Below are 14,837 nucleotides of genomic sequence, written 5' to 3' on the forward strand. Positions count from 1 at the left end.
TAGTCAGCTGATCCAGAATTAATTTTTTGTCTTTGCAGCTCATGCACCACGTTCAGTTTCAACCAATTTCTGAAAATATTCACACAAAAAGCCAACAATTTATCATGATCTTTTTCTTCTAGTCTGTTTCATATGAAAGGATTTATTTACTCACTGGTTGACTGTTTTCCTCTTTCAACAAAAATCAATTCTATTGACGCCACAAAAAGATCCGAGTGTGCGAGACATTATTCGAAACTGCATAATGAAATATTGAAACTATGAATAATTCCAACCTCCACAATTAACTTCTAATATATAACGTCTTAGTGTTTTGCTACTTTCTTTCCTACTTGAATTACATCCAGGAACAAATATTCCAATTAAAAAAAAGGAAAACAAGTCTGCTGGAATTTTACCACAAAAAAAGAGGAAAATTGGTCTCCATTAAAAGAATGGATTTCTGCCTAAAACCAGAAACTTTCCATCTCTGTATATGGTAAATGTAAGACACATCTCATGAGTGTCCTTGCTTACTTTAAACTTTAAACACTTGCTATGCTCCATCAACATTGTATTATCTAAACTGACAAGAATGATGAAAGAAAAGAAAATGTTAACAAATTAACAGAAGAAAAAGTACTAAATGTCACAAAACATGTGTCAATATACAGTATATGCAATAGGCATTAATAACCAGCAACATATCTCGACAATATCATGTTGAAACACAAGATGAAAATAAGCAAATTCCACGCTGCATAAAGAATTCACATAAATATTATCACATATCACCTGTAGTAAGGATCTTACTGCACTTATAATTTCAGAACTGTATGAATGAATAGAAAACTTGAAGGATTTTCAGGATGTCCAAAAAACACTAATTGGTATTGCAAAGCTAAGGTTTAAAACTGGCAGCACCTAGTTTTAGTTAAGGGGAAATAATGGGTAAGAGTTTCTTCCCTTGTCTATGTAGAAATTTTCATCTTTTTCCAGATGGACTAGTTTTGGGAGGTAGCAAGCTTATATTCCTAACATTTATATGATCAGGAATATATTAAAGAAAGAAACAACTAAAAGCCCTATACTGATGACCAACTTGAACTTGGGAAGACTTAAGCCTGTTTAATCCAAGTCCAGGAGATATAACTTAGATATGTAGTAACATCTTCAATGTATGTCAATTTTTTCTTAGATTTTTAATACATTGCAGGGGTATTCAATTTCTGTCAAATTAAGCTGAATATTACCATCACAAGTTGCAATGATCACTGTTCTTATGAACAGTGGTTAGAATTTGTGCATCTGTAATTGGGGCTGGAAGTGTTTAATCACACTATTCTTATGAACACTGGCTAGAACTTGTGTATCTGTAATTGAGTCTGGGTGTGTTTAATCACACACCACTGTTTATATTTTGAACCCACTGACCTTCCATTACTATTCATACAACCAAAGAATATGCTGACTAAAGGGTAAGAAATTGGCAAATGCACAGGCAATCATGCAAATGTATGAACCAATGGTAGTTACTTCAGTAAACATTCAATTTTCAATATAAAAAGCACAATATTTATCTCTTCATTTAGCATATATACTCACTTATAAGTTGAGTTAAACTGCAAACAACATGAAGTTTTACTGATTACTCTTAATAAACTGCACAGACCCAGATTATTCCTGGCAAACTATATGACAGCAAACTGGGTCTGTGCAGTTGGACTCATGCAAATGAGTATATACATAACATTCCTGCTTTAAACGACCACTTTAAACAAGCCAACCTTTTGCCAAGCCCATCTTTTATTTTGCCTGAAAAAAAATACCATGAAACACTTTAAATTCATGGGATTCAAATTTTTATGGTTATTGTGGGTGTGCCAGACCACAAATTTCAAGTCACAACGAAATATCAACCAATGTGATATTCACGTCCCCCCAACATCATATGCAATGGAAAAGCATCACTATTTCTTTCTTTTAATGCCAAGGCAATCTGTAGTGCCAAGAATGTGAAATATAAATAGGATAAGTACATGGCTAACTTAACAACTAGCAGATTAGTCAAGCTTTCTCAAAGTCCATTTCAACCAGGTCATGTTTGCAGATAAGACACTTTGTGTGAATTGGCTTATGGGTAGATGTATTCAGGTCAACCGAGACCCGATTTAAAACTTACATCTCCATTGTTCTCCAGTGCATTTAACTGATCAATCACCTGCATTAAATACCACCAATGAAGTTGTATTCTGTAACAATATGTTCTACACCAGCCATCACTTTAAAGATTAAATTTTGTACTACAAAGTCAAGGTTACCCAACAAAAAAGGGGTTCCCACCTGGCAATGTTGGCAAGCTTGTCAGGTTTATAGTCATTGGCTTTGTTCAAGTGCTTAATCTCCAATTGCTGAGAACTTTGTGCTTTGCATGTGGGCTTGAAAAACAGCTTGAGAACCTAATCACTCAAGATTACAATAGTGGTATTAAGTGTGTTAGTGCAAACAAGTGGAAAAATAAGTCAGGATTTTATGTCAGATCTGCATTTCCACCAGATAATGAATAATTTAATTATTCAACTTAATTACAGCTGTACGGATTAAACCTGTTTGCTCACACATGGACATGAATGTCGTTATACTAGTAAACTTATACAGAGACATATGCATCTTTTTGTACCCAAACCATGAAATTTGGTACCCACGAAAATAATGTATTTTACGATAACTTTAGCATTCAGCTTAATTTAAAGACCAGATGGATGGACATATCAATGGATAGACAACCATAAAGACCCCAAAGTTACTGCTGAGTCAACCTTCCACCTTGGCAGGGCTCCACAAAAATGGGGCTTGTGATAACATAATCTGCCTGATGATTATTTTGTCTACTTACCAAAAGTAGAGGTTTCTCTACCACAGGGTCATAGATCTTATATAAAATACTTACTCTAAGTGCTCCCTTAAGGAATTTAGATGGTCCCTCAAGGCATTAGGAATGGGTCTCAGAAGCCGGACCTTGTCTGTCTGTGCTTTCTTGTTAAGGTGTATCCATATGCAGGTGCTGGCCATAGCGTGGGTGGATTGGGCTTTGCTGATGTCCGGGGGTTGCAATGGGGCACTGTCAGGGTACAGGAGGTCGTACAGCTTCAACACTGGCAGGAAATCTGTCAGCTACACAAACACAGACATTTAAAAAAAAAAACAAAACCAAGGGCTCTGAACACTTGTAATTCCTTCAAACCATGAAAAAATGTAATGTGCATGTCTATCAAACAAAAAAGGTTTTACAAAAATTCTACTGCTGTAGTTATCAGAATGTGAGATGCCTATGTCTCTAGTTCTGTTGTTGTTGTTGTTGTGGGGTTTAATGCCATTTTTCAGCACATGATAGGCTATACATGGCGGCCAGTATTAATGGTGGAGGAAGAACCCGGGAAAACCCCAGAAAGAACCACCGACCCACGAGAAGCTACTGGCAAGCTTTCTCACATACCTACACTAGCTGAATCCAAGACTCAAACCCATGCAGGCAGAAGTGAGATGGCAGTGATCCGTAACAGAGAGCGCTTTAGACCATTCGGCCACTCTGACATGGCTAACCTATCTGAGAAAGCCATTAACAGAATCTATCATGTGCACTGGTGTGGGAAAGGGAAATTACACTCAAGTCACATAATTTATTGGCAGGAATAAAGCTTTGCCAAGTTCCTGCCCAAATATTGGATCCTGAGGGTGGGAGTTCCGTTTCAACACCAACACATGACAGATTATTATCCTCTCATTTCTCACTGGAAAACAGATCTAAAAGAAAGATAATGCATTATTAGTATCGTCACATTACCAGTTCTGAGAAAAACTTGTGTAATGGTTTTTCTGTTTTTGTAACTGTGGCCATAATTTGAAAGTGAATGAGCATCAATTGAACAAATTTGAAACATCTTCAAAGCAGGATGTTTTCATTCAAATTTGGTCATATTATGTTGAGTAGTTCTCGAAAGGTCACTGAATGGTTGTTACATTTTTAGAAATGATGGTCATGCTTTCTTACAAATTCTGTTATATTAATGGTTTTCCTGCTTAAAGTAATGTAATGTATCTAATAGGAGATGGACATCAGCTGAATAAATTTAAAAGAACTTTATGCCAGGATGTTTTCTGGCAAATTTGGTCAAATTCTTTTCTGACATTCATAAGAAGAAGCCATTTTTTAAAAATTCTATTTTTAGTATCTGAAACTATGCATGAAAGCAACTCGGCTTCATTTGATAATCTGAAAGGGCATCGCGCTAGGATGATTTCTTTCAAATCTGGTTCAATTCTGTTGAGTGTTTTTTTTATTTTATCAGAAGATGTGAAAAGCAATTGTGAAAAAAATGCATGGCAGTCAAAGGACCATACCATAATAAGCTCATATGGAGACATAAGCTAAAACTGCAAGATGATCATGTCATAAGCACAATGATGTCATCTACAGTGTCAAAGAGTGCACTTGTATTGGATAATTAAATCCCACATGACTTTCTTACATGGGCAAACGATGTCACACATTTATCAAGTACACTTGTGTGGGATAGGGAAATACCACGTGTGAGTCAGAAATGGGGGCAGGAATAAGCTTTTGTCAAGTTTCTGTGTACAAATTTGGGTCTCTTAGGTGGGATTTCCTCATTGCATATCATGGGTCATTTTTCATTTTTCTCTTATTTCTAATCAGAAAGAGTGGTGGCAAAAATGGCTGATTAATGGGATGAGTTAATCTAATGAACATAAAATCACAGTATTTCTAAAAAAAATTGTTACTGGATAAAGCATAAAAACATTAGTTTACAAAAGTTCTACTTTATACACAAGACTAGAAAGTATGTTCTGCTTTGTATATTCTGTTATTAAATTTGAATCCACGTGGACAAGGTGACATGGCACCAGTCAGTAAAGGTGAGTGCTTGAGACCACTCTGCCATCCCAAGCCTGTCTCTAATTTTAGTAACATCAGCCATATTTGACAATCTTTTGTATAAAGTTATAAGGTCCTTTATGTCAGAACGTGTTCTTATAAATTTGGAAACATTCTAAAAACTGATTTATTTTTAGAGAAGTTGTTGAAAATTTATGTCTATTTTTACTAATGGTGGCCATATCTGAAGGCAGAACTGTAAAATAAAAAATAAAAATTTTTCTATGTTTTTTTGGGGGGCAAGAATGTCTAGTCAAATTTGATCAAATTCTCCTTGGCTGTTTTTGATAAAAATTCATTGATAGTTTATTCTAATGTTTGTGATGGCAGCCATATTTCATGTCACATCAGCATCATTTAAGCATAAAATTGAAAATCCTTCAATCCACTATGCATTCTGTCAAATTAGGTCTTAAATATTTTTTTCTTCTTCAATTTTAGTAATGACAGTGACATATGCTGGCAGATCAGCGTCATGCCAGGCTACTTTCTGTTAAATTTTGAGACATTTTGTGTGCCTGATTTTAGTAACAAAAGCTATATTTATGGCAGACGGTATAAATGTTAAAAAGTTTAAAGGTTTTCCTGCCATGATGCTTTCCATCAAATTTGATTAAATTCCCCGTACAGCAGTAATGTAAAAGTTCTTTAAAGATTTTTCTATTTTAAGTAGTAGCAGCTATATTTATATCCATATTAACATCATTTGTACAAACTTTAAAGGTACTCATGTCATGATGCTTTAAATCACATTTTGGTCAAATTCTGTTCAGTAGTTGCAGACATGTCATTTAAAGGGTATTTACATTTTGGTAACCATAGCCATATTTGATATCAGATCACCATCACTTGTGCCAACTTTAAAGGTCTTCATGCCAAGACATGGCTTGGGACAAGAAGTTGTTCAAAAGTTTTACTATTTTTAGTAACTGTGGCCATATCTGATGGCAGACCACCATCACTTGTGCCAACTTTAAAGGTCTTCATGCCAAGACATGGCTTGGGAGAAGAAGTTATTCAAAAGTTTTACTATTTTTAGTATCTGTGGCCATATCTAATGGCAGATCACCATCACTTGTGCCAACTTTAAAGGTCTTCATGCCAAGACATGGCTTGGGAGAAAAAGTTGTTCAAAAGGTTTACTATTTTTAGTAACTGTGGCCATATCTGATGGCAGATCACCATCATTTGTACCAACTTTAAAGGTCTTTATGCCAAGACATGGCTTTGGAGAAGAAGTTGTTCAAAAGGTTTACTATTTTTAGTAACTGTGGCCATATCTGATAGCAGATCACCATCACTTGTGCCAACTTTAAAGGTCTTCATGCCAAGACATGGCTTGGGAGAAGAAGTTGTTCAAAAGGTTTACTACTTTTAGTAACTGTGGCCATATCTGATGGCAGATCACCATCATTTGTACCAACTCTAAAGGTCTTCATGCCAAGACATGGCTGTGGCCATATCTGAAGGAAGATGACCAACACCCTGTGCCAACATTAAAACTCTTCATGCCAAGACATGGCTTTGGAGAAAAAGTTGTTCAAAGGTTGTTCTATATTTAGTAATTTTGGCCATATTTAATGGCAGGTCAGCACTATTAGTACAAACTAGATGCTCTCTGCCAATCTTGACTGAAAATGGTACTGCAAGTTTGAGAAGTTGAAAATAGGTATTGCTGAAGGATGACAGCTTGTGGATACATCAGGATAGACAATGCAATGCACGCTGAACATAGGACCATAATTTATGCTCAACTGACCTTAAACCTCACTGGAAGAAATTTAGTGTCATACAGTTTTCTATGGTAATGAAACCGCTAGGACTATTATAGTACAAGTCACATAGGTCATGTAGGTATTCAACACCAATTATTTCAGTAATGGTTTTTTATTTATTTATAGAATTTGATTTTACATACCTTTAAGTGGCCAGTATTCACTTAATTTGGATTTGTATAGATCCCTATTCCTATTGAAGGTCATTATTTAGATGCCCCGAGAGGTGCATAAAGCAAAATCAATGTTAAAGTATGTATCATATTTCATGTAATTTTTCGTACACAAAAACATAATTATTAATTTCACGGTACAAAAAATTATACGTAAAATAAATAATTATCTTTTTGTGGTACTGACTGTGTATGAAGAATAAAGGGATTGTACCCAAACGGAACATATGCTACACGACAACCTAATGGTACAAACGTACAAAGTAAACATATCTTTTCTGTCTCATTCTGCTCTCAATTCAAGAATCTAATTACAATAAAAATAAAAGTATGCAAAAAGATTTTTGTTGTTATTAGTGAACAAGAGAGAGAGATAGAGAGAGAGAGAGAGAGAGAGAGAGAGAGAGGATAATGTCTCAGTTAGTCCTACAAAGACTCTGATGGTGATATTCATGTTTTGGGCATCTGGGATGTAGCGGTAAAACATACATAATGTGATACGTCTTACATTGTAGGACTAATGTCTCAGTGTGCAAGCTCATCTGCATTTAGAGCATACTTCTTTGTAGCTGTTATGTTGTGTAATGTTGGCAAAATGATTAAGATGGTTAGAACATGTATTAATTATAGGTATTATTTATTGGTAAATTCTACGCAATGACAGGAGTCCACATTGTCAAGAAATTAAGTGCAACTTGTATTTTACAGTAACAATAACCTCATTATCAAATTGCAATAAAGAAATAAAGAACTTGAAATCACGTTTTAGTTAATAAGCACGAGAGTGTGCATGTTGTGTGCGAGAGAGAGAGATGAAACAAAATTTTGACCGTGTACAAGAAAATATTTATCCAGGGCGGTTTTTATTTGTAGCTTATGCAAAGAGAAAAAAAAAAAATTTTCAGTTACTTGATGATTGTGATAATCCTCATGTGTTAAGACCCTACTATATTCCATTATCAATTAAAACCTCTAAATCAAGTATTCATGCTTGTTTTAATTACGATATACATTGTCACAACAACTACATGGCTATGCAGTATTATTTAACAGTAATTAAATATGCTTAGCACTTTGATTATTCCAATTGAAACCAGATTGAGGGCAAGAATCAACAGAAGAGGTCTTATCAGCGAGGCTGCCAATAGGGAAATGAGGCTCTTGTTAGGGAAATGAAAATCTGTCAATGTGCTACTGAAGCCATTGTCCATACAGCAGATGTAAGGACAAGCGATCATATGCATTACTTGTTGTTTGAACTCGCCAATAAAGATAACAATAGACGGGAATGTTGAAGAATAGATTTGCAATAAAATCTTAATTATATCCAAGTCAAAACAGTACAAGCACTTAAAAGATAGTACATTTATATATACAAATTGATTTAACGGAGTCTGTGACTTTCAAATTTATAATAGAAAATGACAAGGTTTTTATATTTATTTTTGTATGACTTTAATGAAACAATAAGACTCATTGATCAATGGTCTTTGGTCTTCACTTTAGCTTGTAATGAGATATAATTTTTGTTGCATAAGAAAACATCAAAGGACTTCCAAACTCATTTTAAAAATCATGTTGTGTTTTGTTACAGTGAAATACTTAGTATGTCACAATGAAAGTTATGCATATTGATAAACAAATTCATACTATCCTCAACTGTGATGATTCCTCTCAACATGCTCTTATTTTGACCCAAGTTCAGTACATGGATTGTAAAAGACAGTAGAGATTGATAATTTTCATCAGTAAGTTTCTGACAGTTAAAGTAGTGAGCGTTAAAAAATCAGGATTGAATCGACTTTGGTTAAAGAAAAGTAGTGTTAGTTTAAAAAAAGCCAATTTATATATAATTTAAAATGAGTAAATGCGCATGCATGACCCCTGTGACTTGTACTATAATAGAGGTGTGTCTGGTGATAGCAATCAGGATGTGCAAAACAAAACCATCAACTAAGTGATGCTGGCAGATAAAGCTGGTTATTGCATTAATGGCACTAAAAAACTAGTGTTTTAACTAGATTTGGGGAAGATTAAATATTCAACCTGAACATGTAACTTTATTTTGCTATTTGTTAATTTTCTGCAACAATAGTTGCAAATATCATCTTTAGCCATTTGAAGTTAGGGGGTGTTTGTTTTGCCCCAAACCAATATGTCATCAAGCCACACTTCTGGTCTCTTTATGTATGATACCTACCATCCCATTTGTATTCATTTCTATTTAACTGAATTGATATTTTTAATGTGAGCAGTTTATTACAGGTTGTTATACACTTGGCACCATCCAATCCATACTTCCCCAAGAATGTTAGATGCTCTATTCGATTTGATTGTACAGCTATCATTTAACTATGTGGTAGTTGGGGTCTATAACTATCAACCTTGTTAAATACTGAACTGCAGAATAGCAAGAATGATAACAAATTTGAAGTTTAAGTCAGTGGAGGGGGGAGAGAGAGAATAAACAAAATGCCAGACAAACATATAGTAGCAATGTTGTAGCTGTGGTCCAGAACTGCCAACCACGTTATATGTTCGTTCAAGCAATGATATACGGATAATGATTACAAAATTTGATTGCACATATGTGTGTCCGGGGGTTAGTGTGGGTGTGTATACAAATTACCATTCATATATAAAGTAATTAATGCAGTAATTGGGATCCAGAACTGCACAGTTATTAACTGCATTATGTTGTGAACAGTGATATAGCAAGTATGATAAAAAATTCATTGATTCTCTGCATGTGCATTGGTGAAAGGGAAAATATATCCAGAACTGTGCTATACTGAAGGGTGTTATAATGAGGGAGAGTGAAAAATGGAAACGATTTTTCTTACTATGATATAGATAAAATAGATGATAGGTATGTTAATGTATAGCTAGCATGTCTTCTGTAGTTTTAAAATTTATAAAAATCGACATCAACATAACAAACTAGGAAAAATATATTTGCAAGTAAAAGCAAAATGAAATTTTCTTACAGGGTTTTTCTGTATACTTCCAGATATGAACTGCAACAGAACCCACATCAAATGATCCCGACCTTTATTTAAGTTACGACCTTTCAGCTGCAAGAAAGATACATGTAAAACATGATGAAAAAGTAAGGTAAATAGTGAGGTAACTTAACAATGTGTACATAACAAGAACACGAAGCCCAAGTGGTCCAGATATTACTTACTTGAGTAGGTGACACATGCCAGCTTGCAAATGCAAATTCCGTGTTTACTAGCTTGGCCAATCAGTTGTAAGATCACCTCATTAATAAGGTAATTGTTGTTAATAATCAAATTCATCTGAGACTTCAATGACAAAAGTGATATGGTATCTAAGAATGTCCACAACCTTGGCCTATCGGATGCAAATTTATTTAATTAATATGCTTGTATCTCATCGATTTTTAGGGAAGCCATGGTAGCTCAATTGGTTGCACATCAGATTTATAAACCAAGGGTCATGAGTTTGATACCTGCCAAAGCCAGCCCAGGTTGGCTGCCTAGTGAAAGGTATTTAGCTCCTATTTCCTTGATATGATGTAGCAATTGACAAACCCCAAAAATATCATTACTGAACAAGTGATCTAAGTATACATTTCAAGTTTGATCAAAAATACAGAATCAAGACTAGTAACAAGTTAAAGCCAAACAGATGCAAAATAGCCTCATTAATATTCAAGGATTTTGTTCCTTATTGAGCCTGTACAAGATTTTCATAATATCAGCAAAAATTCTAAGTTTGGTCAAAATCAGATCACAAGTATGGCCTCCATTGAGGTAATAATTTGAGCTAATCAGATTCATGATCACTTTATTAGTATGCATAAATTGCATATACATTCCAACTTTGTTACGAGGTACTGATAACATAAACCTACATTCCAAGTCTGATAAAAATGGGATCAAAAACATGACATGCAAAGAGGTAAGAAGCACATATTGACGGATGGATTACAGACAGATGATGAATGATAAATATGTGGCCATACCACAAGTTCACTAGGCATCATAGCCAGGTGATCCAAGTAATCAATTATCTTTACTCGTTAGAGGAAATTTAAATGGTTTTCATGATTGAAAAATTGATTATGGGGATGATATTACAAAGGGACACATTATTTAGGTAACAATGCCAAAATCAGAAAATTTTAATCAAAAAGGTTTTATTTGATTCTGTGTTTATGACCTTTGAATAATTTTTCATTCTTCTTTAAAACTTAGTATGCCAAAAAATATTTACAAAAACAGAATGCGAAGCATGTATGAAACAAGAAAAACATTTTTTAAATCTGAGAGTTTCTTTGCATTTCAAAGGAACATCAACTACATTTGCAAAAATCACTGGCATTTACGGTAATTATTTCCATTTTTCAGCAATGTAAATACAAATTTTGGTAAAAGCAGTAGGTATTTCATTTACTGATCACACCGCATCTCAATATTCTGAGAAAGAAGAATGCTACATCTGTATCAACACACCTTTATAATTTTGAAAACTTGGGGTGCTTTATTTCAATATCATTCCAAATCTGAATGTTTAGACAATACTAAATAAATGCATTAAACCTCTCACCTTGTCATAAAGGGACATAACCATATGTGGGAAGCTAGCAAATTGGAACAGAACAAAGTAAATAAGTTGGCTGGAGAGGTGTTGCCACAGAAGATGGCTCAGTCCAGGGTCAGCATTGGGATCAGAATTCTCAGACTGTTCCATGGCTGATACAACTAAATCCACCAACTGTTCCTCTAATACTTCACACCGCTGTTTCACCTGGCATTAAATGAAAACGTAAATGAAATTACCATATTTACAAATGTACAGCTTACATTAGTTTTCAAAATTAAATAACTTACCAGGAAGGACTGTTCTCACCATGGTTTTTCCTTTGGGCTTTTCAAATGCATGATTGACTAAATAGTGAGTGAGACAGACACCTGAAACACATTTTCAAAGGTCACACAGTATATTGTATATACTTATTTGTAGGGTGAGTCCAACTCCAAACATCATATAATGCGATCTGCCATTGAATAATATGTTGGTAGATTAGGGTTCCTGTTGTTCTACTGATTACACCTAACAAAACTGCACAGACCTAGATCTGCCATTGAATAATATATTGGTAGATTAGGGATTCAGTTGTTGTTCTACTGATTACTCATAACAAACTGCATAGACCCAGATCTGCCATTGAATAATATGTTGGTAGGTTAGGGTTTCTGTTGTTGTTCTACTGAATACTCCTAACAAACTGCATAGACCCAGATCAGCCACTGAATAATATATTGGTAGATTAGGGTTTCTGTTGTTGTTCTACTGATCACTCCTAACAAAATTGCATAGAACCAGATCTGAAATTGAATAATATCTTGATAGATTTGGGTTTCTGTTGTTGTTCTACTGATTACTTCTAACAAATTACAAACACCCAGATCTGCCATTGAATAATATGTTGGTAGATTAGGGTTTCTGTTGTTGTTCTACTGATTAGTTCTAACAAATTGCAAACACCAAGATCTGCCATTAAATAATACATTTGTAGATTAGGGTTTCTGTCGTTGTTCTACTGATTACTCCTAACAAATTGCATAGAACCAGATCGGCCACTGAATAATATGTTGGTAGATTAGGGTTTTTGTTGTTGCTCTATTGATTACTTCTAACAAAATGCATAGACCCAGATCTGCCAGTGCATTAGTATACACAATTACTGCTGAATATATATTTAAAAAAATCAGCTTTTGTTACCCTCGATTATGCACTAAGTTAAAATATTACCAACAAAGAAACAAATGTGTGACTCTAGGAAGTAATGCCTATTAGCTCATCTTTCCAAATCTTAATCATATAAAAAAATGACAGACATTACTCATCAATGTTGTTTGTTGCGGGGGAAAAGGCCTTTTGTAGCAATCTGTCTGCCTAGACATCTGACTGAAGCTAAAACATAATTTCACACTGCAGTTAACAATTTATGCAGCATCCAGCTGGTGTGTTAAGAAAACTTGAAATTTTAACCAACTCACAGCAATAACATATCCAAAATGTAAACATCAAACCTTTTTTTTAATCCTTAATGCCTATACTTACATGTAACTTGGTCCAATTAAAAACAACAACAATCCTGGTCTAATATTGCATAATGTTCTGATATATCAAGGTCTATGTTTGTCTGTTCTACTGATTACTTGTACCAAACAGACCCAGATCTACTAGTACATTATGTGAAAACAGATTTGGGTCTATGCCATCTGCAGTTTGACGATTTATTTGCAAGTATATATAGTACGTTCTTTACTTTGATTAGCTAAATATATCAATATGGCAGAGATGCCCTAACCCCACCCCTATGATGCAAAGTTCCAAGTCAAACAGAGGCCATAACTCCATTAAAATTTTGTTGGAATAACAAACCCAAATTAGGTCTTCTTAAACTGAAGCCTTACATCACATTTGTTTTCAATCTATGCAGTCATCTTAAATTTGCAATGGATATGATGTGGCATAATGTAAGAAAAGATGTTACAAGCTGAATGGCTATTGGTACTGCTATAACACTTCTCTTGGGCGTACAGCAAAACCTGATTTAAGTGATCACTTGTCATTTAGAACAAAAGTTTTTGTGCATGACTTCTGGTGTGATTGACCAACAGCTGAATGCATCCTGTGATCATGACTTTTACATGAATGACTGTTATTACAACCAGATATAAACGTTAAAGACCTTCATTAAATCCATTTTAGCCATGATCAGTGTGTAAACTGTTTGAACCAAGCTACACAGAAAAATGAGAAAACTGTTCAGTCTGTTTATCAGTGTCCTTAAATGATAAATTCAGACTTGGTTGCTAACCACAATGAACCAGACTTAAGGACATGTCACAAACTGCCATTGGGGTGCCATAGTCATCTATATTCCTATTATGATTAACAATTCAAGTAATGATGGATGCATATTGTCAGTTCACATATTCCTATTGTTTGCTTAATTGATGTGTAAACCTATACAGGACCAATAATGTCATGAGAAATCTTCCAGCTACTAAGTTTAGTGTAGTGCATCAGGTACTACAGTAAATCTATCATTTGCTATGTTTCATTCTATGTTGCTTTAATGATGTTACTGCTATTTAAACCTGCACACAAGAGTGAAAGACAGCTGAGAGATCTTGTTCAGTAGATATGTTATATCCTTTTGTTTAACAAGATGATTCACTTATTATTTAAATCATGAATGACTTTGGTTTTGACTTTTGACTCTAAATAAATTTATGAAGCAAGTTTTAACACATTAACCCCTATCGATGACTTAACAGGGCAGGAGGTAGTAGCCCACAGCTCACCCACAGTCAATGGATGTAGCTCTACATCAACAGATGTTGCTCTACAATGATACCAAATAATCTGGAATATCTAGCTGCACTACAAAATACAGATAAAAAAACCTCATTTTTTGGACTCTACTTTTTTCTAGCCAAATTTTGCCTGTGGTCGGAATCCGATTTTGTGTCTGGATTTTGGACTTTTTGGTCTCAGATCTAAGGAAAACCAGTATGAACTGCAAACAGACAGATGAGCCTTTGCAAAAAGTAGGATAAGATGGGCATTTGGAATAAAGAGTGGTCTAGAGAAAAAAATAATGGTTCCGTTTAGCCAAAGAAAAAAAAAATAAATAAAAAAATTACCCTTCTACTCATGCGCAAGTCATGATGGGTAAAATAAACCAACAAAAGTTCACATGGCCTTATGGCCAGCTGAGCTAATATAAAAAAAATTCACAAAAATAACAAGCAAACTGCTGATCCTGCTGCTACTATGTCTTGCTTTTCCACTAATGTTGGGTTTGACACACAAAAAATACATGATTTGTAAAGTCCATCAGGACTGTCAGTAAAGATACAATCACTGCTTAAAGAAACTGTGAACAACTAAGGATGCAAAAGAAAT

General features: G+C 34.6%; 1 protein-coding gene across 1 annotated transcript in view; it reads right to left on the reverse strand.

Moving 5' to 3' along the window:
* Window positions 1-14,837, reverse strand: part of LOC149806771 (mediator of RNA polymerase II transcription subunit 23-like) — a 72,669-nt gene that overhangs the window by 20,531 nt on the left and 37,301 nt on the right. The window contains exons 10-12 of the mRNA XM_089957331.1: window positions 11,460-11,660; window positions 9,872-9,958; window positions 2,930-3,153 (exon numbers count right to left, since the gene is read on the reverse strand). Of these exons, the coding sequence (XP_089813457.1) occupies window positions 2,930-3,153; window positions 9,872-9,958; window positions 11,460-11,660 (512 nt within the window). The remainder of the gene's footprint in view (window positions 1-2,929; window positions 3,154-9,871; window positions 9,959-11,459; window positions 11,661-14,837) is intronic.

This window comes from Sinohyriopsis cumingii, chromosome 1 (genome assembly GCF_028554795.1).
Source record: "Sinohyriopsis cumingii isolate HCF-2022 chromosome 1, ASM2855479v2, whole genome shotgun sequence".
NCBI lineage: Eukaryota > Metazoa > Mollusca > Bivalvia > Unionida > Unionidae > Sinohyriopsis > Sinohyriopsis cumingii.